The 26,034-nt window shown below is 39.3% G+C and overlaps 1 protein-coding gene and 1 long non-coding RNA gene across 6 annotated transcripts in view; one reads left to right on the top strand and one right to left on the bottom strand.

Annotated features, from left to right (window-relative positions):
* Nucleotides 1-904, bottom strand: part of LOC112213144 — a 5,577-nt gene extending 4,673 nt beyond the window's left edge. For 4 of the 5 annotated variants that reach the window (XR_004462005.1, XR_004462003.1, XR_002947029.2 and 1 more), the window contains exons 1-2: nt 785-904; nt 397-585 (exon numbers count right to left, since the gene is read on the bottom strand). This is a non-coding gene — a long non-coding RNA (uncharacterized LOC112213144). The remainder of the gene's footprint in view (nt 1-396; nt 586-784) is intronic. The other variant, XR_002947028.2, reaches the window with a different exon arrangement.
* Nucleotides 905-1,091: 187 nt separating this feature from the next.
* LOC100744905 overlaps nt 1,092-26,034 on the top strand; it is a 220,509-nt gene continuing 195,566 nt past the window's right edge. Inside the window, exon 1 of the mRNA XM_012387838.3 lies at nt 1,092-1,794. Coding sequence (XP_012243261.1) covers nt 1,647-1,794 — 148 coding nt within the window. The 5' untranslated portion in view covers nt 1,092-1,646. The remainder of the gene's footprint in view (nt 1,795-26,034) is intronic.

Raw genomic sequence — 26,034 nt, 5'->3', positions numbered from 1 at the left:
GCCGGTGTTGGGTAACGTTTGCACACTATGTTTCAAGTTTGGCAATCATAAAAGGAAAGATACGCGTTTGGAGGTATTTGTGGAAGATTGAAAAAGCGATAAATGCAAAGATGATTTTAACCTCTAACTGGTAAGGCGAAGTTTATCGCGTCCAAGCAATTTTTACTTTGGTAATGATAGTAATTTGGAAAACAGCTACTGTGAGATGTCGTGCGTAACGGCAGCTACCTGCTAATCAGTATGATTCAATCAGTTTTTAAATACAGTAATAAATATGATATATATATATATATAATATTATTGTACTTGTTTCATTAACTGTAAATTTCTAAGGACTTTTATAGAGTTCTGTACATATATTATCATTCAGTTTACGTGAGAAAATGACTACCATACCAGTTATTGGTTAAAGTTGAATCACGAGTGCATGTTGAATAAGAAACCAGCAAGGGAATAAAACACGTGTTGATTTTTCGGTTACGTGTAGCTTATAAAATTCAGTTTTCCTCGAATCGATTACGTTTTGGTTGGCTGCGGCCGATTCGTAGAAGCGTTCATTACACCGCGTGCATTTTTATGGAGAACCTGCAACGCATCGAAATCGATTTATCGAACGAGTAATATTTTGACGATACCTCGTTAGGCCATGAGAAATCGAGGCGTCAATAATAAAGTAATGGATATAATTTCCGCTTTGCATATATAGAAACTGTGTTGCATATAGTGATGGAAAAAGGAGAAGAGTTAAGAACGACGCATAGCTACGCACCCGGTTGATACTTACGCATACACGCTCGTAGTATAAAAGGACCTGTCTCCATGAATGAAGTCAAGTGACCACGTGACACAGAAAGAACGACGTAAGGAACGTGCGCGTGAAAAGCGTGCCGGTGGTTTACGCGCGACGCCAAAAGTTCGGTGATAGGCGGACAGATGGCGCGGATGTCGCGTGGCGGCTGCTTGAAACACCTGACTGGTGCCTAGCAGTGCAGCATGGACTCGTGCGGCAAGCGCACACTTCTTTTAAAACAGGTAGCACGCGCGGTCTCAGATAATTCTTTTTATTTTCGCGTCCGAGCAGGCCGTATTCAATTAGGCATACGCGAGTGACAGTCGACGAGTGTGTAATGTCCGTCGACTGACAGCCCTTCGTGTGTCACGAATCGAGGGGGACGAGATCGGACGAAGAAGATTCGTAAAGTTTCACCGACCTCGAGTTTCTCATCCGTGAACGGTGCACTCGTTTCGCACGCGAATTCTGTCCTATGCGCAGTAATAATGACAGTTCGTTCGATCTGCGCACCTATCGATTACGCGCCCTCAAAGGGCCAACTTTGCACCACACAAGGTTAAAATGCGCGGGAAAAATGCGCAAATCGTAACGAATTGACGATTTCGTATATTCTATGTAATCGTGTCTCGTCCACGTATAGTCGCGTTCGTTTGGGTTTGAATAATATGCGAGGATTGACGCCCGGTACGCGATTCCGGCATTCGAACTTCCCGCTTCGAGCGCTCGATAATTTCGAGCTTTCCTCTTCGAAGCGCCGATTCTCGCGGCTCGTGAAAATGTGATCGAACGGCATACCCTGTGTCGCGCGACGGATTTTTCGTGCCCGGTAAGCGCAAATCTTTTTTCTATCAAAATGACGGTGAACCGATCGGTGATAACAATGGTGTTGATGCTGGTGACGAGCGTAATTGTTTTGGTTCATACGAAGGACGTGACGACACTGGAGTACGACGATCTCCTTCCGGTGAACGAGACCAACGCCCGGCACCGAGTCCATACAGGTCAGATTGAATGATTTTTGCTCGTTTTCCTCCATCTTTCTCGTTCGTTTAATTTATCTAAACTTGTTATTCGATGTTTTACAAATGTATCAAAATTTGAATATTATAGAGATTGTCTCCTATAAATTTTTTAATATTAACCTATATTTATGTGATTATGTGTATGTATATATATATATATATATATATATATATATATACATACATACATACATATATGTAATGAATAACACTACCATACAGACAAAAATTCTACAGTATGTATTTTGAATACTATCGGTAGTGAGCGTTCAGATTCATATATGATTTTTCCCTTACTTAGCGTCGTCAATACGCGACTACATAGTATTATTATTTACATTTGTAAATTTTACTGGATTTACAAGATTTATGGGATAGCATTTTTTAAATAGCTTTCAACGTATTTTACATATCAGTACATAACCGAAAGACTATTTTTACGCGTGAAAAAGACTCCCTTTTTCCCGTTTTGTTCATCCCATTCAATATATTCGAGTTTTCTCGGCAATGATTATACACGTCACGATTTGCATTGAATGTCACCGCTCATTTAAATTATCGAAAGTATCGCTTATGTTTGTTGCACAATGTGTGTCACGATACCTTCTTAAGACGTATGACCTTACTGTGAAGAAAATATTAGCATTGTTAATTACATGTACTATTTTGTAAACTATATATCTATTTTCAATTACCCATATTTTATGATCGTTATAGAAGATAATACAATACTTGAATTACTTTTTTGACGTTAATTTATTCTTTTGGAAGTCTTCACCGTGAAATGAAAAAATAAATAACATTTATAAATGTTTTCTGTTTGCGGTATGGCAATTGCACTGTCTCGAAAAGAACAGTATGACGGTGAATGCTTGAACTTTGTTACCCGTCTTGGATTTGCTAGGGAAGAATGACCTTTGCTCTAACGCTTCTGTGAAAGTATTATACGTTCGCCGAGTAAGGCCTTGTGCCTTTCCGAAGTAATCTTCTAACGCACGCCTACTTTTCATGGGGAAATTTCATTTTTCCTTTGGTTTCTGTGTCGTCGAAATTTAAGTGAAATTGTATTTTCGTCAAATAATTCCACACGCCTCCGTGTTTGGTCTACGTTGTTATTTATAAATAGAACTATGAAATAATCATAAATTTGCCACGCGCATTAAGAAACGCCTGGAAAGCCATTATTAGAAACTGTAATCTGTTATTCTTAGGCGTAATTCTTCGTATATATTAACTTCTAAATATATTTCATGATTCAGATACTTGTAATTAAATTTTCAATATTTCATTCTATTAAAATATTTGTTAATTTCAATAAATTTAAATAATTGCTAAATTTCTATTAAAAATTTTCATTGTTAATTAGAATTAATATAGTTCATCCCATTTTTATTCAATTAATCCTATATCATCGATATTCTGTGTAGTATAATAAAGTTTTCGCAAATTTTTAATTCAAAATAAGCTATCAAGATTAAATAATATAACGTAATGCAATTGACGATATGAAAAACAAAAGGATTTCATGGTGGATATGTTGGAATGATTCTCGATTTATACGGATTCCTCGCTCATAATTCAATGCAAAAGAGGAAAGAGTTTGTAAGATGACTTGACTCTCCACTAGGATTAACGATCACGTATGTCGTTGAACTGCATTGTCCCCGTTGTTTCGATAATTCACGTCGAAGTAACTGGTACTGAGGTAACATCCGTAGCGAAGGTTCGAATTACGTAATTTCTAGCGAAATCTGTCGGTCGGTTGTTTCACTGCTCATTTTTAATTGTGTGCATTATACAGAGAGACAGCTTTGCGACACGATCATTTCGTTTTAATGACACTTCTCAATGAACTTGCTTCATTCGGATGAAACTTTTTCAAATATAGTTTGTTTAATTTTTTTCTTGCTGTTTAACTTTATTCGTTATCGAAACAATGTTTGAAAGGTAGGAGTAATGTAAATTTTAACATTTTGAGTATATACCCTTATTTTCGTACAATATTATTCATATTGTATACTAATTTTTTACCAAGTGTCTTGTAACGTACTAATGTATTTTTGAACTAATTAAACATTTTAAGAACACACACATGTTCATGAGAAGGTTCTGTAAATGCTCGGATGCTTTTGCCAGTCATTATATCCATAATCGCTAGTTTAAGTAAACTATTTTATGTTCAAACATTTCAAGGTCAGAATCTCTCATTCCAATTATTTACATTATTTAATTAAACGATAGCTGCCTGATCATTTCATTAAAGGATTAACGGTGACTAACTAACGCATTCACCTCGTCTAGAAAAATTTCCCACGCCGTAAAAGAATTCGTCGATAGCTATCGTTGGACTGTGTCCATCGCATTAGCTTTAATCGCGTTCGCTTAATTTGCATTCGTTTAGAAAGGCGGAAATGCGTTTCTGTGCGTGTCGAGGGAGGTGTCGTATGCCAACTCGATGAACTCTCAAACGAACGTCTAACTGTGCGTGCAAATTATTTGTGCGATTGCGCTTTCTATCAGCGTACGAACGTTAAATAGAATTTTACGTCGTGTCTTGTCCGTGAACGTGCGCGTTCTTTAATCACTCCTGGCCAAACGATAATTAAGTCAAAATTCTCTGCTTGAGGATCTTCATACACGAAGGCTGCCGGTGTGAAACAATACAGGATATGGTGTAACCTGGACGTGTTGAAACCGTGGTACAACGAAATTGATTCAGAGACATTCTAACCGAGTGGTCGCAAACAATCGGTTTTTCTCTAATTTAATAAGGCAAGGCTATGCACATATTCGTTTTCTATCGTTGTTCATTTCTACGTATGTATTATCATTGAAAAGGCGTGTTATTTTTATAAGAATTTCCTCTCCATTCCGTGATAACTATTTCGTATAAAAATTTTTTTAAAAGATTTCTTTTTGGTCCGAATAAACAAATTTGAAACACTAATTACTAATTACAAATGATCAAATCATTTGTAATTGTAATCACAATTTATGCTTCAAATAACTCACGTCGTTTAGCATAAACGTCTTTTTTCTAATTAACTGGTTATTAATGAAACATAGCTGCAATTTTCGCCGGACAAGCGAATCAAACATTACGAGTTATTTTAGTACGTGAGACACTGTCTGGCACATCTGATGCATATGCATGCACTAAACGTAAACGTGCTGGCAACGTAGAGTTCTTTTTCAACCTTGGTGCGAATGGTATCCCGTGTACGTGTTGAGCCTGTTGTTAAGAGCTCGGTATCGTACGAATTCTACCAATGGTTGACCTGACGAGCCTGATGTGCTCCGAGCGTTCATTTAACAATACAGCAGTTACGATTCGTTAGCATTGTTTACGGTTTGGAACAAGTTCGTTAATAAATTACCTGACATTTTAAGCATGCGGGATGATGACAATCCACGATTGCTGCCTTTTTCGTTCCACAGTTCGACAGTTGCTTGCTGTGTCATAATTAATCTTCTTTCTACGTAAGTGCGATACTTACGATTAGTGTTGTTGGATTTTTACTGAAATTCTTCATGTTATTATACGAAACGTTAATGCGAATCTACAGAAACGTTGTGTTAAAGCATTCGTAATTCTTTTAAATGATTCGCCAATTTAACAGTTTAATTGCGAAAGAAAATCTCAAGAATTTGTCTAATATTTTTTCGCTATTATTCTTTTGCAACCTAGAACCTACAATTTTATGAAGTATAAAGAAGTTGAAGTAGTCACTATAATAAACTATTTTTTTTCAAATCATGGAAATTCTTCTTGTGTCTCATTCGTCATCTCTTTATCGTCATTTGTTTAACGACCTTCTATAAAGTATTTATAGTGTCGTGATTTACAGTGTCGTGATACGTGCTTTCAAATAGTAATTGCCTGATTTTTTTGATCAACATGTGTTTATGTACTATCCGGTATTATTTTAAAATTCTTGCTGTTCTTTAAAACGTGTTAGGTTAGCCATTCGAAAATCTTATCTGCAAGATGTAAGTGTTCGTAGAAGTACAGGAAATGAATTAAAGGTACGCGAAGGGAGCACCATGCACTACAGCGTATAGGAACTATACGTTTTGATAAGAGAATCTACGTATAAGATCGTGAGCGAACTTCTTATCTTCTTACGTGTAGATAGTTACACGCAAGAAAGCAAATAGGATAAAAGAGTGAATTTCGTGTTAGGCACTAGGAAGCCTCGAAGATTAATGTACACGCAATGTTAGATGATTGGAGGAGATTTAATTAAGATTAATTCCATTGCTTTAGATGATTCTCCTAATTCGCAAGTATACAGTGTTACGCTGTTACGGAACAAATGTAATTTACAGTTTTCGTGTCCCATCGAATCCAGGAAGTTCCGTAACTCGTCTATTAAACATTAACGTATTGTAACTTAATACCGTTAAAGTAAAGTATTTTCAAAAAATAATTTAATCGATCCTCTAATATCATACAAATCTTGCAGAAATACACGAACAGATATAAAATAATAGAAACGATGAGCGTACAAATAACATTGTGACTCCATCTCAGGAAGAAATTTAGTTTCAATTGTGACCGCGAACGGTCGCGTGCATCATCACGATCTGATTAGAAATATTGGATAATTATTTGCTTATTTATAATGGATCTATGTACGCGCAATTTTAATGATAATAATCGTCAGGGCCGCTACGTGTTCCTTAAAGTGTTGCGCATTGCCTTCTACGTGTTACGTGTATGGTCTTGTAATGCGATGCAAGGATTTCAAGGTTTCGCCTATATGGTTATGAACAGTTCTCCTATTCGTCTGTGTTGCGTACACCGATAGGATCCAAACGAGATTTAAACGAAGTTGCAATAAATCATGCATAACTTACCATTGAAAGTTGGACAGCAAACCAGTTCTCCCGCAATACCTCTTTTTTCCCGCGATTTTATTGCTCCAATTATTTCGCCGTACATGTGAAATTGAAATTTCACCAATTATCCGAACAAAATAGAACGTACCGGTAGATACTAGTCTTATACACTGAATTCGTGACATTTTATTTACTTGAATGCACATTTGCAAACAATCTCAAAGCATGACCATGATGATAAGTAGAATTACAAGGGGAACCTGCATTATTCGAATAACGCTATCCGATGTCATTGAAATCTCGAATAGATTTCAAATTCAGCGTCGTTCTGTTAATTATTTATGACAACACCATCGATTATACACTTGTATTCGCACGTTATTAAATTTACGTCGTGTAAACTTCGTTACTTTTCTTTTTACCTTGTTCGTGTATCACTTTATAACAAAACGAGCTGAGAATTCGAGTGTGCGAAAAGAACTTGGCACGTTTCGCGGTGTGTTTTAGTAACAAGCCGAGTCATCGAGTTTTCTTACGCATTACCATTTCCTGCACGGAGCCCTCCGTTTTTTCGGTTTGGTTTTACGAGCCGAGCAAAATACGATCGTTCGCTCGTTCGCGATTCGAAGGGTGTAATTTTGCCACCGATCGCGATTAGGGACATTAACTTCGCTTAACTTCTTTTTGCCGAGCAGATATGGCTTTGCATTCTTCTCGAAGGCGCATAAGTCCGCCCGTTACGTCTGGCACGGTCGTTTCGCTCCCGTTATTATACAGAACAATGAATAGTTAAGATCGCTTTATTGCCGAGCCACCAAAGCTGCTGGTCGTTTCAAAGCTATCATTACAGGAATCAATGACCTCTTCCTTCGCATCTTCTTCTCTTTCGAAGATAACGGAGTCGTCTGATTTTTGAGAACATTTCTTTGTTTCGATATGAAGAGCTAAGCAGTATTGTTTATCATTAAATTTTTTTAATTTTAAAGAAGGGATGAATAAATTATATAGTGGAGAAAGTAGGAATATCAGACACTAGGGTTTTTATTTATATATACGGTACTGATATCTGTAACAATGATTACAGATCAAGGATTATGAAGATTATAACATTTTTCTACGATAGCCATTGTAGTGTATCGTTCCTTGGTTAGAGCTGTTCATTTAAATATTTATTTACACCTGCTCTAAAATTCCATAAACCAAAAAATGAAATAAGTATTTGACACTTTTGTCCTTGCCTCGATTACTATCGCGACATGCACTTGTACAGTGGGTTATAAACCCTGAAACAGGACTCCTACCAGCTCGTGATAAAGCAACTCGCACCTGCTGAAATTCACCACGCACAGTAGCATTGCTGGAGCGTGAGCGAACGCACGGAAATAACTACCCTGTTGTTTCAAGCGAGCTGCGGGAAAAAAATATCCCAAGGCGTATAATTGGTAAATAAAGGGGCGGTGGGAAACGTGGCTCGGTGAAAATATTGACGAGAAAAAGGCGTTGGTTCCGCGTCTCTCGATATCGTCGAGCAATAAATCGGTGCCGCGGGACAGTAATTATCACACGCAGCGATGTTTTTCGCTTCATTGTATGCCGGTTCCGTGCACGCGGAATGCGGTTTTTCTCGCGTCGTTTTGACGTTCTGATACCTTCTGTTGCGGGCTGTTCAAGATTTTGCTAGCGCTGACAGTACAATGGTACTAACGCGAACATTGCCAACGTTTCGCCGTCATAGCTTCTCCAGCTGGAAAGATGCATGCATCGTTACGAGGGGACGATCGTTGGTTTGCGTGGATTCGTTAAATCAATTGAGGAAGGCATCTCCTTTTTTTTCTCTTGTGTTTGCTATTTTTGAAGGACCGCCGCGATCAGTGAGAAATAAATTTTAATAGCAGAAACTATCGGAGTTGTTCGTGCAGCGGTTCCGTTTAAAATGGTACCCAAGAAGCAAAATGACGATTATCAAGTGGTACAACTAGGATGCGTGTTTGTATTGGTACAGGAGGTGAACGTGAATGCGCGTACAACGTGCTCGATATTTGCAGAGAAGAGGGTGTGGAACCTATACTCCGTATAATAGCGTATTATGTTAGTTGTTGGTCGAGATGATATCTGATATACGTAGCAAGAAATAAATATAAAAGTATGGAGCGTTCGTGTATGCGTGATTTTCTAATTATTTCGAACACTTCGGGCTATTGGAATTTTTGTGAGAAAATTTTATTACCTCGTATCGTGTATCGTTATTTGTTATATAGAGAATTGATCTTATCTGTCGCGAATGCTTCGAATCGTAGCAAACGAACCAGTATATCATGATTCACATTGATCGGTGGTCCGAGTTTCTGATTGCGGTCGTTGCGATAAATAAGTAACAACAGGATTAAAAGAGAGCAGATTTGCAGAAATGGTAGTGGCGGTAATTAAAAAGATAGTCAGGTAAAATGATGATTATTGACTGCTGCTGCGAGCTCCGGGTATACACAGGTGAATGTAAATGCAGGTTAGTTGGATACTCGCGATGAAATGGGTGTGTAGGGTAGACTTCTGCAATAGTATACTGTATAGTGTAGGTATAGCTGGTTCACAAGGCTGCGCTTCGTTATAAAGTAGGACTAGATCGCTATTTACTATAGATAACAATATAAAAGAGAAACCTTTAGAACTCATCGAGAAAGTGAATAAAATATAGTATATTTCCTTAAGAAATGTTCAAAGTATCAAGTAAAGATCGGAATTTTATTATTTATCACGAGAATGCAATATCGAATTTGCCCAGTTGTTACAGGATATCACGGCGTTAGATGCAAAAGATAGCATTCCAAATCGGATTTCAAGTTGAAAGACTAGATTTTCTATATTTGGCAACGCGGCTTACAATCCAGTACGACGACCGCTGTTCACGCCTAGTTTTTGTGGTCAAGAATCGGTAAATATAAAAGTGAAGCGAGTAATAGAAACGATCGAATACTATCGATAAAATGTATTGATCGATCATTCGCAATGTACGATCGGATTTTCTGTAACGTAATCTCCATTGATTACACCTGTGTTCTATTTGCAAGACCCGACGTTTACAAGAAAAATTCATTGTGATTAGGTTATCATTCTGTGACTCGGGTGAGAAATTTCTTCATCGACGATCACGTTGTCGTAATTAAAGGTAAAGGTAATAACGTTGATTATAATAACCGGTCACGACGTTAAAATTCGTGGCAACATCAAGGTGTTTTTACTTCTTAAACCGATGAGGGAGCGTTTCAGCCACTAAAACGCTGCAATTATCCGCGATTCGTATTTACTGAAACGGTATAGATGTGGGTACTACAGGCGAATCACCGACATGTTTTTTTCAGGAATGATCGCGCAGAGCGTTGATAAAAAATGAAACAAAAATTGTTAATACTACGAAAATGCGCATCTAAACGTTGATTTGAAATGTTCGCAGAGGAGAAGCAAGTTTAACATTTTCTCCTTCGCATTTTTCTGTTATCGAAGCGATTTTTCACTGAAAAAATTGAAATAATTACGATTTTTATCACGGTTTATATTGGGACGAATCTTCTCTATTTAACGTGCTATGAATCTTCGTAATTCATGTTTAGTTGAAAATTTTGTTCTAGAGAATATTGAATTTGCACGAAGAATTAAACGAATTCTAGTTCCAGTTTAATAACAAAGAGATCGCATTATCATAAAGAGTCAGTTTCCGAATACTATAACATCAAAATATTAACAGAAATGACAACTTGTCATGTTTTCTTCCGGTGACCTTCATACGAAATGCCATCTGAAGCAACTTGAAGTTTAAATTCTAAAGTAGAATCTCGAGAAGTTACTAGTTAGATAAAAGATTGAATTTTTCCAAACGGAAACAGGCCCCATGGGACTGTGTCATGCCACGTTGTAAAGATTGAGCCCTCCTTAGGGGATCTGTGTTGGATGTCCTGATCAGAAGGAGCGAGGTGGGTTTGAATTCAACATTCGCTGTGTAACACAGCGTGCGTAGTCGAGTACACGACGCATATAAGCTGCACAGGTGAAGCGGGATCTCGGTGGTAAACGGATGCCACTCTCCTTCTCTCTTTTTTCTTGTGTCTCGTTCGCCATTTTATATGATACGAGTTACCGTCGTCGTGGTCCTCTTGCTGAATGCGCGCAGGTTTATACTGGTCACTCGCATCCTGTGTCATTATCCATCATTACGGAGTCGGACAACGGTGAGGAATCGCCTGTGTCGGAGTCCGGCGTGCCGTGTAAAATCTCTTCCTCCTCCGTTCGTCCTTTTTTTCGTCGGTCACTTTGATGATCGTTGCGTCCCCATGAATTCGCACGATGATGCTCCTGGCGTGACTCGAATGGCAGTTATTGAGCACGATGGTAGCACTGCGGAGAAAAAATTATAGCACTTATTTTGTAGAATGTCGAATACCCATGAAATTGAATTTTAGAAGAATTGGTCGATTATTTTGAAAGTAAATTCTTAGAACACTGCGATTGATATCGCTCGTGTGCTCGTTGAAGTCTCCCGCAGCGTGCTTCTATGCCCTTACGACTTATATGGATTACTCTTTTTAATTCGACTTCTTAACTTGCTTTATAATATCAAGTTGCACTTGTCGCGTAGATTATGATTCTGATCTAACGAAGGCGAATGATATTTACGGTAAGGTTTAACGTTAGCTTTAACTTTATTTGGAATTAATCTAGTAAGGTCCACTAAATACAAATTACGTATAGTTCTGCAATTTATTGCGTTTGATACGTTATAAGAGCACCAAATATAGCTAACGATAAAAACTATAAGGCAATCGATTAATGTCAAAATAAAGAAAAATTCCTTCTTACGTATACGTATAATATAATTTTTGTACAGGTATAACTTAAATTTTCGTTCCTCCATAATTTTTTTTTAGATCTAATTATACAGTACGTCGTTTCTCTTTATCCCGAGCTTCTTCTTAATCGCGACAACCCCTCAAATTCGTGCGATAACACTCAGTCCGTAAATATTCTGGCGCATACACGCGTACGATCCTTCTTTCTCGTGATACGAAGCATTAAAGTCTCTTACATGGTATTTCCCCCTTGGTTAGCTTACCTCTTGTTATGTCCTGCTGTTGAAGGTGGTTGCTGGTATATGGGGGGTTCCGATGATTACACCAACCAGCTCGGTCAGTCGAGATAGCCAGGCCGAGGCTGCTCCACTCATGGATGCTTTATTTTCCGAATAAGCGTTCGGTCAGGTGATAGATTTTTCTCTGGTCTTTTTCTGATGAAGATCCGCAACGGATACTTCGATTTTGCTGCTCTGCGAGAATATACAACGAAGGGTTTAATAAAATCGCAAATTCCCATCGAAAAATAATGCGAATCATATACAGCAATTTTTGCAGTTGTTCGTAATTTAGATTTTATAGTTATTGGCTATAATATTCGTACTTTTCCTATCATGTTTCACTCAAAATTATGGTGGTATTTGGAATTAATTCCATACAACTTCGAATTTGATAGCTAAAGAGATATCTCTTTATTATTATGTTACACAAAGCCGGTTTAGATCGAAATGTCTTCTGCTTTTGCATGTATTCCAGTCGTGCATTCTTTTATCTAATAAATCTGTTATTTAGTATATTTGAAACGATCTTCTTACTATAATAGTACATAGTATTGTGTATTTTTAAGAGTCAAAATTTACGAGCCCTTTTACGATCAAATCCAAACTTGTGTAACCTGTATATCTCTGAAACGTTGAAAGTAAAGTAGGAAACAGTAACGGGCGCAAGGTTCAACTGAAAATTTTTCTGGTAGAATTAATTGTAATATATTGCGGTATAAAGTACATCTATAATAGAACGCCTGCAGCGATGGCTTTCAGGCATTCGATGATTTATTTAAACGTTCACGGGGCCTCCGTTCTTCTTGGAAAATTTATTGAACAAGATTTAAAGAGCAATGGGAATCTAGGAGTTTCACTTCGTAAACATATTTCATCCTTCGCAAGTTTGCTGCTGCATGGGATATTCTTCGAGCGGCCGTTTCATATACACAATTTATTTCCAACGTACAATTAAATATGCTAAGTAGAAAAAAGCATCGAAGCCGAAATAAACTTCGTACGCGCATTGTGAACCTAACAGGTGTTTTTACTGTTTGATGTAATAATCAGCCTGTTAACGCGCGAGCATTGCGTTGATCTTAATATTATGTCTCATATAAACTGAAAAATTGAGAAACATCGTTGTAACAAGAGCAGCGTAAAAAGGAGATGCTTCTCTAAGATAGCGACTCTTTGTCTTCGAGTACAATACAATTATTTAAACAAGTGTTTCTTCGATATACTATTTCACTGTTTTCAAGATATCTTTCATAAACGTGAAAATTGACAAGTCGTAAAAACCGAATGTGCCAGCAGCTCCTAACGCGTTACGAAAGAATGGTAAATGTGCGTGTCCTGGTGCGCTTACTTTTCTCAGAAGAGTAATTACCAGCCGGTTCTAGCTCTTCTTGAAATTCTGAAAAAAGTAACTAGCATTTCGATATTTCGTAGTCAACCGTGATCTACGTCCTTTCATCGGAGCGTGGTGCTTGAACATAACACGCAGCGTATTTTGCTCCGTTTTAATCAGAATATCGGCAATTTCCCAGAGCGGATAGTCGTACGACAGCCGCGGTACACATAGCTATAATCGCGGCTACTCTAAACAGGTTTCCAAGGGACGCCGGATGAAAAATCGCCGCGACACCGGCGTGTTTCTGAGAATCTACCGTGCGATCGAACTCGAACTTGAAATCGAGACTGGCTTGGCGCGCTCGTAATCCAGCGATCGCGATTTTTCACCGTGGTTTTTCTTCCGTTTCACAGCGGTGAGCCAGGATAACAGTTGCGCTGGCCGGTCGTTTCCCTGGCGACGTGGGATTTTCTTTTCCTCGGTCGATCGACGTCGCGCGTATACTTACGATCCACCGTGGAAGAATCTTGGTTGATCGTAAGCAACAAGTACTTACGCGAGCGTCGAGTCGATGGCGCAGGACGCGACTATATTATAGTAGGTTGGGACCATCCATCAACCGGATCGGGGTAGACGAGTAAAAAGCTCAAACTTGTCTAAACCGATTGCTCTGTGCAGCTCTCACGGTCGAGCGCGACCGCTCATTTCAGATAATCCGCGATTGCGTTCGTCTTCGTGGGCATTTTTATCGCGTCAACTTCATACGCGGTCTCGGTTGCCGAGATGCGTGTTCGGGAATGTAGATAGGATCGCGTGTGTGCGTGAGCTTACGCGCAGACGATACCCGCCGTGGACCTGTTCATCCTCGGGCTTTATAGATGATAATGTCTTCGTGGAATGTAGGCTCCTTTTACGCGGCGCGACGCCACGCGGTATTTGGATTGATGCTGGCGTTTGATGCGAAAATAAGAGGCCGTGTAATTGCAGGGTGGCACCGTGGAATTCTATAAACGTAAACGGTGGAATTTCGAGTTGGTCATTAAGGGTGCGTTTTTGATAACCATTAATACGGTATTTGCTATTTGAAAAGGAAAAAGAGCGAGGATAATTTTATATAGAGCCCAATTAAGGTTTATAGAAAACAGTTTATACGAGAAGATAGCAACTATCTGAAGTTTTCCATCGTCTCGTGGCGATGGTAAGTGGTGTTTTTACAATTTGCGACGGTTTAACGACCACGAGATAGAGAAGAGCAATTATAGGATATCCCTTCGCTGTAACGTCCATCAGAGAGCCGTGTGTTTATAAGCGCACGAGTCCACACCAACGCATTTTCCTAATGCTCGTAAACCGCAATTTTGCGTTGGGGATGCGTTGCGCGTTGCCGCCCTCTAATGAAGACGTCGGTAAATGACTTTTCTTCCATGACAAGAATTCGTGCACGCGATGTTATTATTAACGATCTAACTGTTAGTTCAACTTCTTTAAATAGACTCGTTAGTTTAACTTCTTTAAATAAACTCGTTATTCAACTTCTTTAAATAGACTCATTACTTCAATTTCTTTAAATATACCCATTCTTCAACGTTCAACATTTGTACTTTAAACTGTATGTTTCTCTATGTTAAATGAAGAGCACGCGAAGGAAATATGACAACACTATTTTTCACGTTAAACGGTTAATTTCAGCATTCTATTGCGCGAAACGTGAATGTTGTTCTGGTACGCGTAATAGACGGCCGAAAGTTTTCCTCTGTGAACAGCATTGCGGTCGTTGCACGTGCTATTTACGAGGATCGTGGAAGCGAGGTAAAATGCCGCTCAATGAGCATTTACGCAAGTCAAAAACGCTGTCATAGCGGCTTATTATTATTTCATGAGGTAAAAAGGCGTTGCCGAGCCTCTGGTAGACCGACCCTGTTCATTACGCTTCGCGTGTTTCACATGGAAACATTTTTCTGCAATTTTTCTTGCGTCGTTCGTTTTGATTGCTCGATCACTATACTTCCGAGAAACTGCCGTTTAAAAACACTTTTCGTAGGCATTTTTACTACTCGAACGTCCATCGGCATGGTTGACCATCGCGTCGCTGTTGCGGCTAATTGTATGTGTAATTGTGTCATCGCGTACCCAGCACCGTCATTAAATATTTCGTTTCGACATTCGTGCATGCCTCCTCGTCACGCTTTTGGAAAATGAGGTTATGGCAATTCTGTCTTCAAAGCAGTTTATTTGTTGCTTATCGTTGTTTGTATTGATAGTTAGTAAAGAACTAATTGACAAATTTATTGATAATTGACGGATGTATGAGAGTTAATGGTAATTTGAGCGTATCAAATTTGTCGAGCTCGTTCGTTAAGAATAAATTACAGAGCTACGTCGAAATCATATCATTTGAGAGTATTTGACTATTAATATAGATTTGATATCGGAGATTTAAATGCTTGATTTATTGCCTTGTATCACTATAATTTGTAGGTGATACTGATGATGATACATCGAGCATTAATCGAAGGCGAACGTGTCGCTTGCGTTGTAAATTAATTAGTTGAGCACCTTGTCACACTTTTGTTCTTGAATTCTGTACCTGAGCCCCATACTGCATCTATAATCCGAGCTTTAAAAATAGTAAATTTTTAATTATTTTTAAAAATTGATTAAGTTAATTATGATTAGTAACTATTGCTAACAATAATTACTGCTGCAAAGAGCGAAATGTTTCATCCGTAATATGTAGATAAATGAAGCTCAAAGTATAAATAAATAAACCAAAGATACGGCAAAGATAAATCGTGCTCAAGATTTCTGAGCGCCTATTATACGGTTTTTTTAGAACTGTTACATCGACGTCTTGTTAAATGGCGATGATGCAGCAACGTCCGATGATCGAGTAGAACTGGAACTAATTCTAGCAGTTTGCTTTTTCTTCAATCTTCCAACTAGTGCTCTATTAACCCAATATCGTTGGCCTCTTCATGTTCTCTCGATGCTTGACCTATTTTAGATAAATATCACAATTACCTTTATATTCTTTTAACATACGAGATACCTTTATTTCTACAATATTAATCAGGTTTGTTAAATACTATATTAAGTATCTTTCAAGCATATTTCTCAAAATATTTTCAAGCCACATTATAATATCGCATCTTTCAATTGTTAACAGTCGTATATTAATATTTATTTTGATTTAAGTCTCGGCTGGAAACCAAGGGGTTTGTTTCTCGAATATTAACCGCAAGGTGAGTCTCGTCTTTACGAACCACTTAATAATTTCTGCTTTACGAGGCCGACGTATTACAACCTCTACACTTCCAACGTGCTTTGCCCGGCTACTCGAGGAAACTAGCTTTTTACGTCGACCGCGGATCCCCTGTGTGTGCCGTACACGCGTCATCATAGGAGCTGTTATAACGCTAAAAGTAATTGCAACGTGTAAGTTGAACCAGCCTCTCGTTTGAGTTGGCCGTAGAACTTGAACTATCGCGGATTCATGAAAGTTTTATGCTTCTCGAACTCTGCCAACCTCCCGACAGATGATAGTTATTGACCGTGAGATGCTTTAAAATACTGACGATAGCTACTCGCGTTCGCTATGCTAAATTCATGTCGTGTCTCAACTCTGATCGACTCAGGGTCATCTGACATTGAAATTCGTATCCATGGTGGTCACCGCTTTTAGAATGTTTCCTCTTTCTACCTAGCGCAAAGACTTTATCTTTGAATACCACGTAGTACAAATTTCAATCGTCAACCAAGCAATTCACACTTTTGCCCACATTCCGCATTAAAGATTCAGCATTGCTTCTAGAATTTATTGTCTTAAGATCAAATAGCACAAATTTTGATTTCAATTTTTACCCAAGCAATTCAGATATTTCTTAGATCCTACACCGAAGTATCGCTTTCGTAACTTATCTTTAAACATTTAAAGTTCTTAGAAATATTTACCAATGTTGTATCAGAACTAGGTTTAATAACGAACTGCCTGTTACACACCGTTGTTGACTTACGAGCGTGAAACGCACGCGATAGTCGTGCTAGAGCGGATATAACTCCTTCCATCGGCGATAGGCAAGCTCGCGCGGAGACAAGTCGGCGTAATTTAATTTAACGAACCACGTAAATCCTGGCGATCGGTCATCGGATGCCGTAGACACCGCGCACGTCGCATTTCACGAAGATCCAGATAAGAGAGGAGGCCAGAGGCACGCACGACGGCACGCTTAACCACGGGTTTATATACCGCGAGGGTGCTGGTCGTCGGGACGCATCGATCGTCTTAATTAATTCGCGCCGGCAAAAGGAAAGCTCCCATCGTTTTATCAATGAACGCTCTCGTCGGATCTCCAGTCCAACACGAAACATTCGCTTGCCTTTCTGCCATGCTTGAGAACGACTTGCGTGCATCCTGCGATTGGGAAACGACTCGTAAATAATCGTGTACTCTACGTTACACCCCTACGTTCATAAGAGTTAGGACACTTACCGATAGCGAGATTATTCTCAGAAATGATTAGAAATTTCTTTAAGAGTTAGTTTATCCGAGTTATGTTGCACTACTGAAAATAATTAGTGACATTTTGCAAGTTACAATACTTCTGTATAACATTGACAAGTTCCGTAATAAAACGAATAAAGCTTTTTGCTGATAAATTTTACAAATTATAAGTAGGAATTTTTATAAATCATAATTAACTAAGCTTTCAATGTGATTTAGCTGAGGAGGTTGTGAATATTAACACGTGTGATTCTTAATACATTTTGTTCGCCTCGAAATTTGTAACAAGATCGTGGTCGATTAATGATTTCCTTGATATAACTTAAACAAGTTGTCGCGTTCGATACGAGATTAAAATCTGTCCTATTACTTATAAACGGCAGTGTACATGTTAATAAAAACTGCGAAGCAAGTCTATAAAGAGGCAAGCAAAAAGGTAAATGAAGAGAAAGAAGATTTAGAAGAATAACAATTAAGGAAGAAGGAGAAAAATGAAGGGTAAGGATAAAGGAAGAGTCAGCGAGAGCGAAAGGCGAAGAAGAAGACGTGGAAGAATGGATAGGAAAAGAGAGAAACAAGTGGACGAAGAGGGTTCGAAGAGAAGTCTTCGCGACGGTGCGTGGGTGGCTTGATGCATAATTACGTAAGGGTCTATTAAACGCAATCATTAGTAGAAATCTAATGGTGGCGATGGCTTCGTGCACGATGCCCACGTGGTCGCGTGATCATTTGTACCGTGCGTCGAGGAATCGAGGCCGATCTTTGATTTATTTCCTGGCAGCTGTCTCGGTCGTCTCGCAGCTCGGCTGCGCGAGTTTGTAATGCATCGATGGCTGACTGGTAATAGGTTTGGAGCGTAGCGATTATGTACCGGCACGCTTTAACGTCGAAGATCCGCCGCCATGGTCGCGATTGTTCATGGAATCTTCATTCGTTTCGGATGCGTAACACGTAATTCAACTTGCGTTCTCGACGCGTCCTGCTAGTGTATGCACGATTTGCTAGATTCGCGATGGTTTCGGATATTTCGTATGAATTCAAGGCTGATCGGGACGAGAAGTAACATGGGCCGGTTCAAGGATCGGTTTTCAAAAAAATTAGTTCCTCGACACGTGTTTGGAACCAACAGACTTTCATTCGTTGCGTATTGAGTTAATCGTCTGGGGAATATTTTCAAACCGAGGAATCGGGTTTCTAACGATTTTATATGGAGATCATAGAAGAAAACTATAAGTATACTTTTGTTGATTTTCTAGTTTCAATGGCGTTTGGCGATTACGCAGAAGAATTATAATACCACATGATTGAAAACGAAAACAACCTGTTTAGCTTCTAAACCATAGCCTGGCATTAAAAACAATTTTGATACCGTGAGACTAATTCATGACGCAATTTTAAAACTGCTGTATTTGTAAAAAATAGAAAAAGTGAATTATCATGTTTTTGCCTTTTAGTATTCATATAGAATTCTATACAATTCCGTCGACCGTTGTAACGTTTACACGATTTGCGTAAAATTCACAAGACCTCTCTATGAATGCCTATATATTATACTTTCGCAAGCGCATTTCAAATGATGTGCAATTGCTATCTGTACTCCAAGGTGGATATTTCCACAAAACGAGGTAACAATGTTGCGAAATTACTCGTCGCAACGTACCTAGATTGCAGGCCCTTTGTAATAAGTATAGTAAAATATGTAAAGTTTATCAAATCGGAGCGAAGCACGCCCATCCCGTCTGGTGGTCGTTACAATCGTCATTATTTCTCATTGTCAGTCAATTCGTTGTTCCGTACACACGCATTGTTCTTCGTTCTCGCTTATCGTTTATTGTCACAACGATCGTCGATCTCTTAACTAGACGTTAATGGAAATTCCGTAAGCTGCCGGTAGATTATGCGGATAGTAACGTGGGACTTCCCCTGTTGTCCTCCTTGTTATGAAACTGACTGGCACGAAAACCACGAGACGAGATCCTAGATACGGAGGGACTAATCCTGAAATGCATCTTTAGCTAGAAAATTCATGCCGGCTGTTCTCTATTCCCTAAGGATTTTATTAATTCTCCTTTGATCGTAATTCAGCAGGTACACTTTCATTTTCCATTAAGCTGTCTTTTCGTTAGATTTTATATCCTATTAGTTACTGCGTTGCAATTGCTTTCAATTTCAATTTAACACAGTATAACATGGAAGTCGTATCTCTACGGATTCACCGTTCCGTAATTGAATATTTCATTATTGTCGATTGAAATACGAGGTTCGGCTTGTATCTCGAACGAGGCACACAATAATTCTTGCCACCATCTTTCTACTGCCTCCACAGGCTTTTCTTGGTATAACTTGTTCGTTTTTAAAGATGGACATTCAATTAACTGAAACGATTTTCCTTTCACGCGAGAGGACGGTTTCTAGTTCGCCTGTGACAGTGCGCGTCATAAAATCGAACGTCGTCATAAAGTTTAGGCGTCTAGCAGACTGTACAGTGGTGTCCGATCTCGATGTCGAGGAGTCGACACGCACTGGTGGGCGTTCAATCGTTATTCACCACCTCGCCAGGAGTCTGGTCGCTCGGAGAACCGTCAGCAGTGGCTTTTCGAACTTTATATCGTGCCGTGCGCCGCCAATCAACAGCGTGATTTCATTCACGCTATCGATCATAAGGGAAGATTCGATAGGTATTCGGATTTAACTCATTCATAAATTAAGATTTAAAAAAAGCGAAACATCATGATTCTGAAATCATCTTCTTCCTTATATTCTTCGATTTTGTTCGTATCCACTTCAATTTATTTTTATTCTATGCATTATGATTTTTTCAATAATGCTTCTCGTACGTCCAAGCAAGTTAGATGTAACTTTGTTCTTCTATGAGTATAATCACAAGAGAAATATTTTGCTTCGTTTTATCCGAAATATCACGCACCTGGCATTAATGAACAAATATTAAATTATTCTTCTTTCTTGCACCTTTGATCTCATTCATGGACCGGCTCGATTTATTTTCGTTATAAGCGTTATTTCATTAACAATGGTTCTCGTATGTATAAGCAGGTTGGTCGGTGTTCTTTATTCTTTTGTGAGCGTAATCATAAGAAGAAGATCTCCATCGATGGGCATGTGTCCGTAATTGGAATTCTCCTGATCCCAGTTCGGTAAGCGTCTCCGACTCAATCAAAAGTAATTGCGTTTGACGTCTTAAGAAAGGCGTCCGAATACCAAGATAAATAGCAGCCGAATCGTCACTGTCAGGGTTTGAGTGTTACTCTCTGTGCATGCGCGTAATCGATTTGAAAAATGCCGGTACGATATCGTCTCGGCACGGAATCAATTCCGTTCGGCTATAAATGCTTGCCCGTATCCACAACGATTATTAGGGTGTCCTCGTAAAGTGGCCATCTCTCAAGATGATTTATCGGACCTCTCGAGAGGTTCACAATTTAACGCGTGATCCGATCTTGAAATGTCCCACACTGTCTACCAGTGTTTCTTGATCGAACGCTGGAAAACGAAACGAAATGAAACGAACGATCGAATGAGATGGGAAGTAGAACCGGGGAAAGAAAGGAATGGAAACGAAACGAATGGGAAGGAAGAGGAAGGACGAATCCTTTCCGTAGGCGTTTTGTTTGATTACATTCATTAAACGTACGACCGGTACGTTCGTTTTACCCGCGGTATCAGTTTCTTCTTTGCCGCGCTCGTTCTCGTTTGCTGCCGATATCGAGCTGCTGTGATCTGGAGCGTGTAGTTGGCTGCGCGGCCGAAAGGATCGAGATCGAACGACCGCGAAGAGAGATATAAGCAAGGGAACGGAGAAAGAGAACGCTCCCGGCTCCTCGCTCGTGGACGAAGAAACAAGAAGCAGAGGAAACAGGAGGGAGAAAAAAAAATATCATACGGTCGGTCAGGAGGGAAAGGGAGAGGAGATCGGATCGCGAGAAGAGGACAGTAGAAAATGCTAGGAAAGGAGGATAACATCTCGTTAGACTAGTCTAGCAAGCTCTGGGGGTCTCGTTCCACTGCTTCTTGCCCTATACACGAGATTGATCATCTACGCATATGCCGCGCTTATCCGTGGCTCGTTCCTCCGTTGCTTCGGCTTCGATGAATAGCCTCGACTCTTTGTCGACACCGCGTCGAGGAAAATCGTTTGATGTTTGTTTTTCGCTAACGTGTTTGCTTAACGGTCCTACGACTCTGTTGCTTCTTTTCTTAATCGTTTCTTGCCTCTTCGTCTCCTCTTCTTTATTTTTCCTGCATCCTTCATGGGTTTCCATCGTAATAAATGATCGCGATAATTAAAATACGAATTGCATTTAATTCAGAGTCTACCTGGTAGCTTATAAAGGAACGCGTGTGCCCCGGAACTGCAGTCTTGCTTGATTTATAGCGCGGCCCCAGAGAACACGAAATGGCGATGTTAAGCGTAGATGCGATGTGGGGAGTCCCAAATTGCTGTTTCTTCTTGCGAGTGCAATCCTTCACCACCCTTGTAACCCACGCAGTCCTTTGTCCCGTTGGTAGGTACACTGGCACAAAAATGCCTCGTTAGGTTTCGCCGTGTAAATGAACGTCATTTGTGTATTAACATTTTGGTTCAACGGACGACGGTGGCGGTCATTAGTCACCAAATACGTTTTGTTGCCTTCCAATTTTATTCAATTGGTACTTTATCTCGTTATTCGTATATCAGTGATTTCTTTGTTAATCAAATAAATTCGACGTTTGCAGTGAAAGGAACCTATTTAAAGCGTAATTATGCAGCAACGACGGGAGAAACCTACTTTAGTGGACGATTAATGGCAACAATCATGGTTAATTTCTATTTAATTGCTTCTTACTAATTGATAACGATTCATTTAGTTTGTAACTACTTTAAAATAAGGTTAAAATATTCCGTGTTCTCGATATCGCTATAAATCGTCCGACTAAATCCTCATTCTCAGCGAAAGGTCGAAAAATGCGCAAGAAACTAGGCGAAAGGAATTTCCATTTCTGTCGTCTCATTTCGATCAATTTTACGGTTTCACGGTCTGTTGATAGCATTTCACTGATCTCTTGACGACTTTATTATTAAGGGGGATTCTCGTAGAAATAGCCGTCGCAATGACGAGACTGTGTACACCAGCGGATAAAGCGTGATTTGCATCAGATGACGTGTAACGCATTGTCCACGCTTACCAAGCAGATAAGTAAGTACTTACCTCGCTTTTTATAATCATGAGCATTGGAATTCGCTTTACGGCAGTTTCTTTATTCACGCGTGAAACGACTTCCGCGTCAGTTTAAAAGGAATGTTGTTCATGCGTGATACCAGGTCTTTGCCGGATGAATGAAACGTCGGTCGTTTTTTTGTCGAAATTTCTATCGTGTAATTTGATTGAATCTTTTCCTTTATATGAAACGTTTCATTTTTGTTACGTGATTGAAACGTCAAGCTCACTTTTTTTGCTGAAATTTCCATCATATAATTTCGAACTTTTTGTTGGCTTATAGTGATTTTTCTTGTCTAACGTTTCATGCCTGTTTTTTTTAAAGAACAGGTAATTGAGTCATAATGATCATGAACGCGAAACATTACTTAGCGGTGCGAGAATAATTGAAGAAATAGTATCACATTGCTTCATCGCTTGAAATAATGCGGCAGCCGTTAGATAATGGCACCTAATGTCACAAGCGTTTGATGTCGGTACGGTCTATTTGACAACCACCTACATTAGATACATAACAAAGGCGTAGAAAATAATGTTCTTCTGTTATCTTTACCATACATTTTGATTTTTTCTTTGAATAAACAGGTACCATTATCTTTGCATTCGAGTCAAGATATTCGAGTTATACTGTCATTTCGTGTTACTGGAAGTAGGTGTAACGTTATACCCTGAAGAGTACAGGTACATTTCTTGACTTCGATGCTACTACTGCGTTCACGTAGGCGGATGGTGATTGGATTGTTACCGCGCCAAATGTCTCTCATACTACATTGCTATGTAACCACTCTATTACAACAGCAGTGTCCATGACATAGTAGGATTTTAAATTAAAGGACCAAGAAGTAAAGGGACCGATTGATGCTGCGGCATACAAGGCTATATGGTACTTAACATTCTATCCTTTGCAATGGGAGCTGAGTCGGGGCTAAAATATGCAAACCCACAGCAAAGAAGGAACTCCAGTAAAAAATGACAGTGTATCACAAAAGGATTTAAAAGATAGTGCAAGAACATCGAGACCATGATTCCAGTAATAAAGCAAGTGGCAGGAACGCTAAAAAAGGGATTCCAGAAGCAAAAAAAGTAGAACAAGGATGTTAAGATGAGAATATTTTAAAGAATATATGTGACATGATCTTAGATTAATTAGTCTTATATTTGGTCCTTGTATCGATTGATCTCATACCATTTTGATTTTCCATACATATCTTGTTTTATATCGCACGAAGAAATCTCTCACGAAACTTTGGATTTTCTCATCATCATCTTGCACCACGTTGCAAATCGCATCTTGGGTCTTCTTACGAACGAGTGCCTCGTCCATCGATCGAAAACACGCGTCAAACACCGCCCACGGGATCAGTCAGAGTTAACTCAAAGCAATTCGTGTGGAGTACGCGAGCGCGAGAGGTTCAACGAGCGCACAATGTAGAAAGACCTCTATCATTGAATCCAATTTACCGAACACAACGGACCGATTACATCGCTACAAGAACAGGTCTCGCGTAGAGCCAGTCGGAGGCCCGACTCCTCTCATTAGGGTATCGGGTCACGGGTTATGTCTATCACATTGTTGTTCTGGCCTGGTGTGCGGTTATAGAGGATTATTCGGTTTGTAAGGTAATAACGCCGACAGCGTTGGTCAAGGGTTGCCGAGATAAGGCCGGGTAACCAAATAAAGGAGCTCAGCCTTCGAGGATGAACGTATCGGGAGCCTCTATCCGAGGGCAAAGTCTCACGGTAATCAATTAATCTTTCGACTCTCATCATTCAGCCTATCGACCCTTTGTGAACATCTGCGGATACTAATAGTCGAGTGGATATCGCATTGGTAGGATTTAGAGGCGTTTCTAACTTGTATCTATCTGAGAAATAGATTTGGAAATAATTTAACGCTTCTTTGATTAATGAGGATACTGAACGACTTACGTAGTCCTTATATAAGAACTCGTTAAATTTGAAATCATGTTCGATAAGAATATTACACGGCATATGCGAACTTTTCATTGAACTTTATGATTTGAGTTATACGCGTGTGTTTTACAAGATATTTCTCCGGTATAATAGTTATCGACTCTTTGAGAACTAGCCTCGAATGCTAGTAGTCGAACCGGTACGGCATTGGTAGGATTCAGAGGCGTTTCTAACTTGTATCTACTTGAGAAATAGGTTTGCAGGTAATTTAAAGTTTCCTTGATTAATGAGGATCTACCGTAATAATTAGGTATTACAGAATTTGATTAAACAGTTAGTCTTTGTAACGAATAATTCGTTAAATTAGAAGACAGATCATTTCGATAAGAACATTGTGCGATACGTGCCGGTTTTTCATACAAAGTTCATGCCTTGAATTACATGTGAGACATTTTACGAGACGCTCCTCCGCTATAATAGGCATAAACAAACAAACTGAGCGCGTTTGACCTTTGAACATTACTGCAACTAAAGCAGCTACGCGGTGAGAGTGACACAAGAGGGAAATCAGGTTCTTCAAAGTGGCCGTAACCGCGGAGTAATTCTTGCGTATGAAAGAAGAGTCGCTAAGAGCGAGAAGAGATAAAGACCCAGAGAAGAGACGTTAAGTTCGTGACGATGCGTATATTCGGTGTCTCGCTCGGTCGAAATAAAACAACCGAGGGAAAGAGATCGTGATGTGGCCCACTTGCGGTGACATGACATAACCGGTACGTAGTTCCAAGGCGACTGGATGCATCCAGAATTTCAATAAGCTCCTTTACATTCCTTTAGTCGCCGGAAATGTAATAGCGTGCTTTTTTTTTAGTTACTTATTCATTCGATGAATTCTTCCTCTTTTAACGGATTTCTATTGAAAAATGGTACTAAAATAGCGTTTTAAAGAATTCGTTAGAAAGCGATTACGAAAATAACATTATCATGTAATCGCATCCTTCGTTTTTATCCTGCATTCTTAAGGTACGACAGAGAATATTTAAGATTTACGAGTCATCTTTGACTTAAAAAATCCTGTATGCATTATGCCGGGGTCACAAGATTCGTATCAGATAATCTAGCATTACGAAACGTAGGATGAATTCTAGTAGGATTAGCCGTATGACGTTGCATTTGGTTACAACTGTTTCACCATATTAAAACTAGTTACTATGATTTGAATATGGATCGAAGAACTTACTTTTGAAGCCACGAGACTTAGCATAGATTATCTCTTCGAATATTAGGTACTACAAAT

This window comes from Bombus impatiens, unplaced genomic scaffold (genome assembly GCF_000188095.3).
Source record: "Bombus impatiens unplaced genomic scaffold, BIMP_2.2 scf_0487, whole genome shotgun sequence".
Classification (NCBI taxonomy): domain Eukaryota; kingdom Metazoa; phylum Arthropoda; class Insecta; order Hymenoptera; family Apidae; genus Bombus; species Bombus impatiens.
The sequence above is the reverse complement of the archived record's forward strand: the minus strand, read 5'-3'. Positions and strand labels throughout refer to the sequence as shown.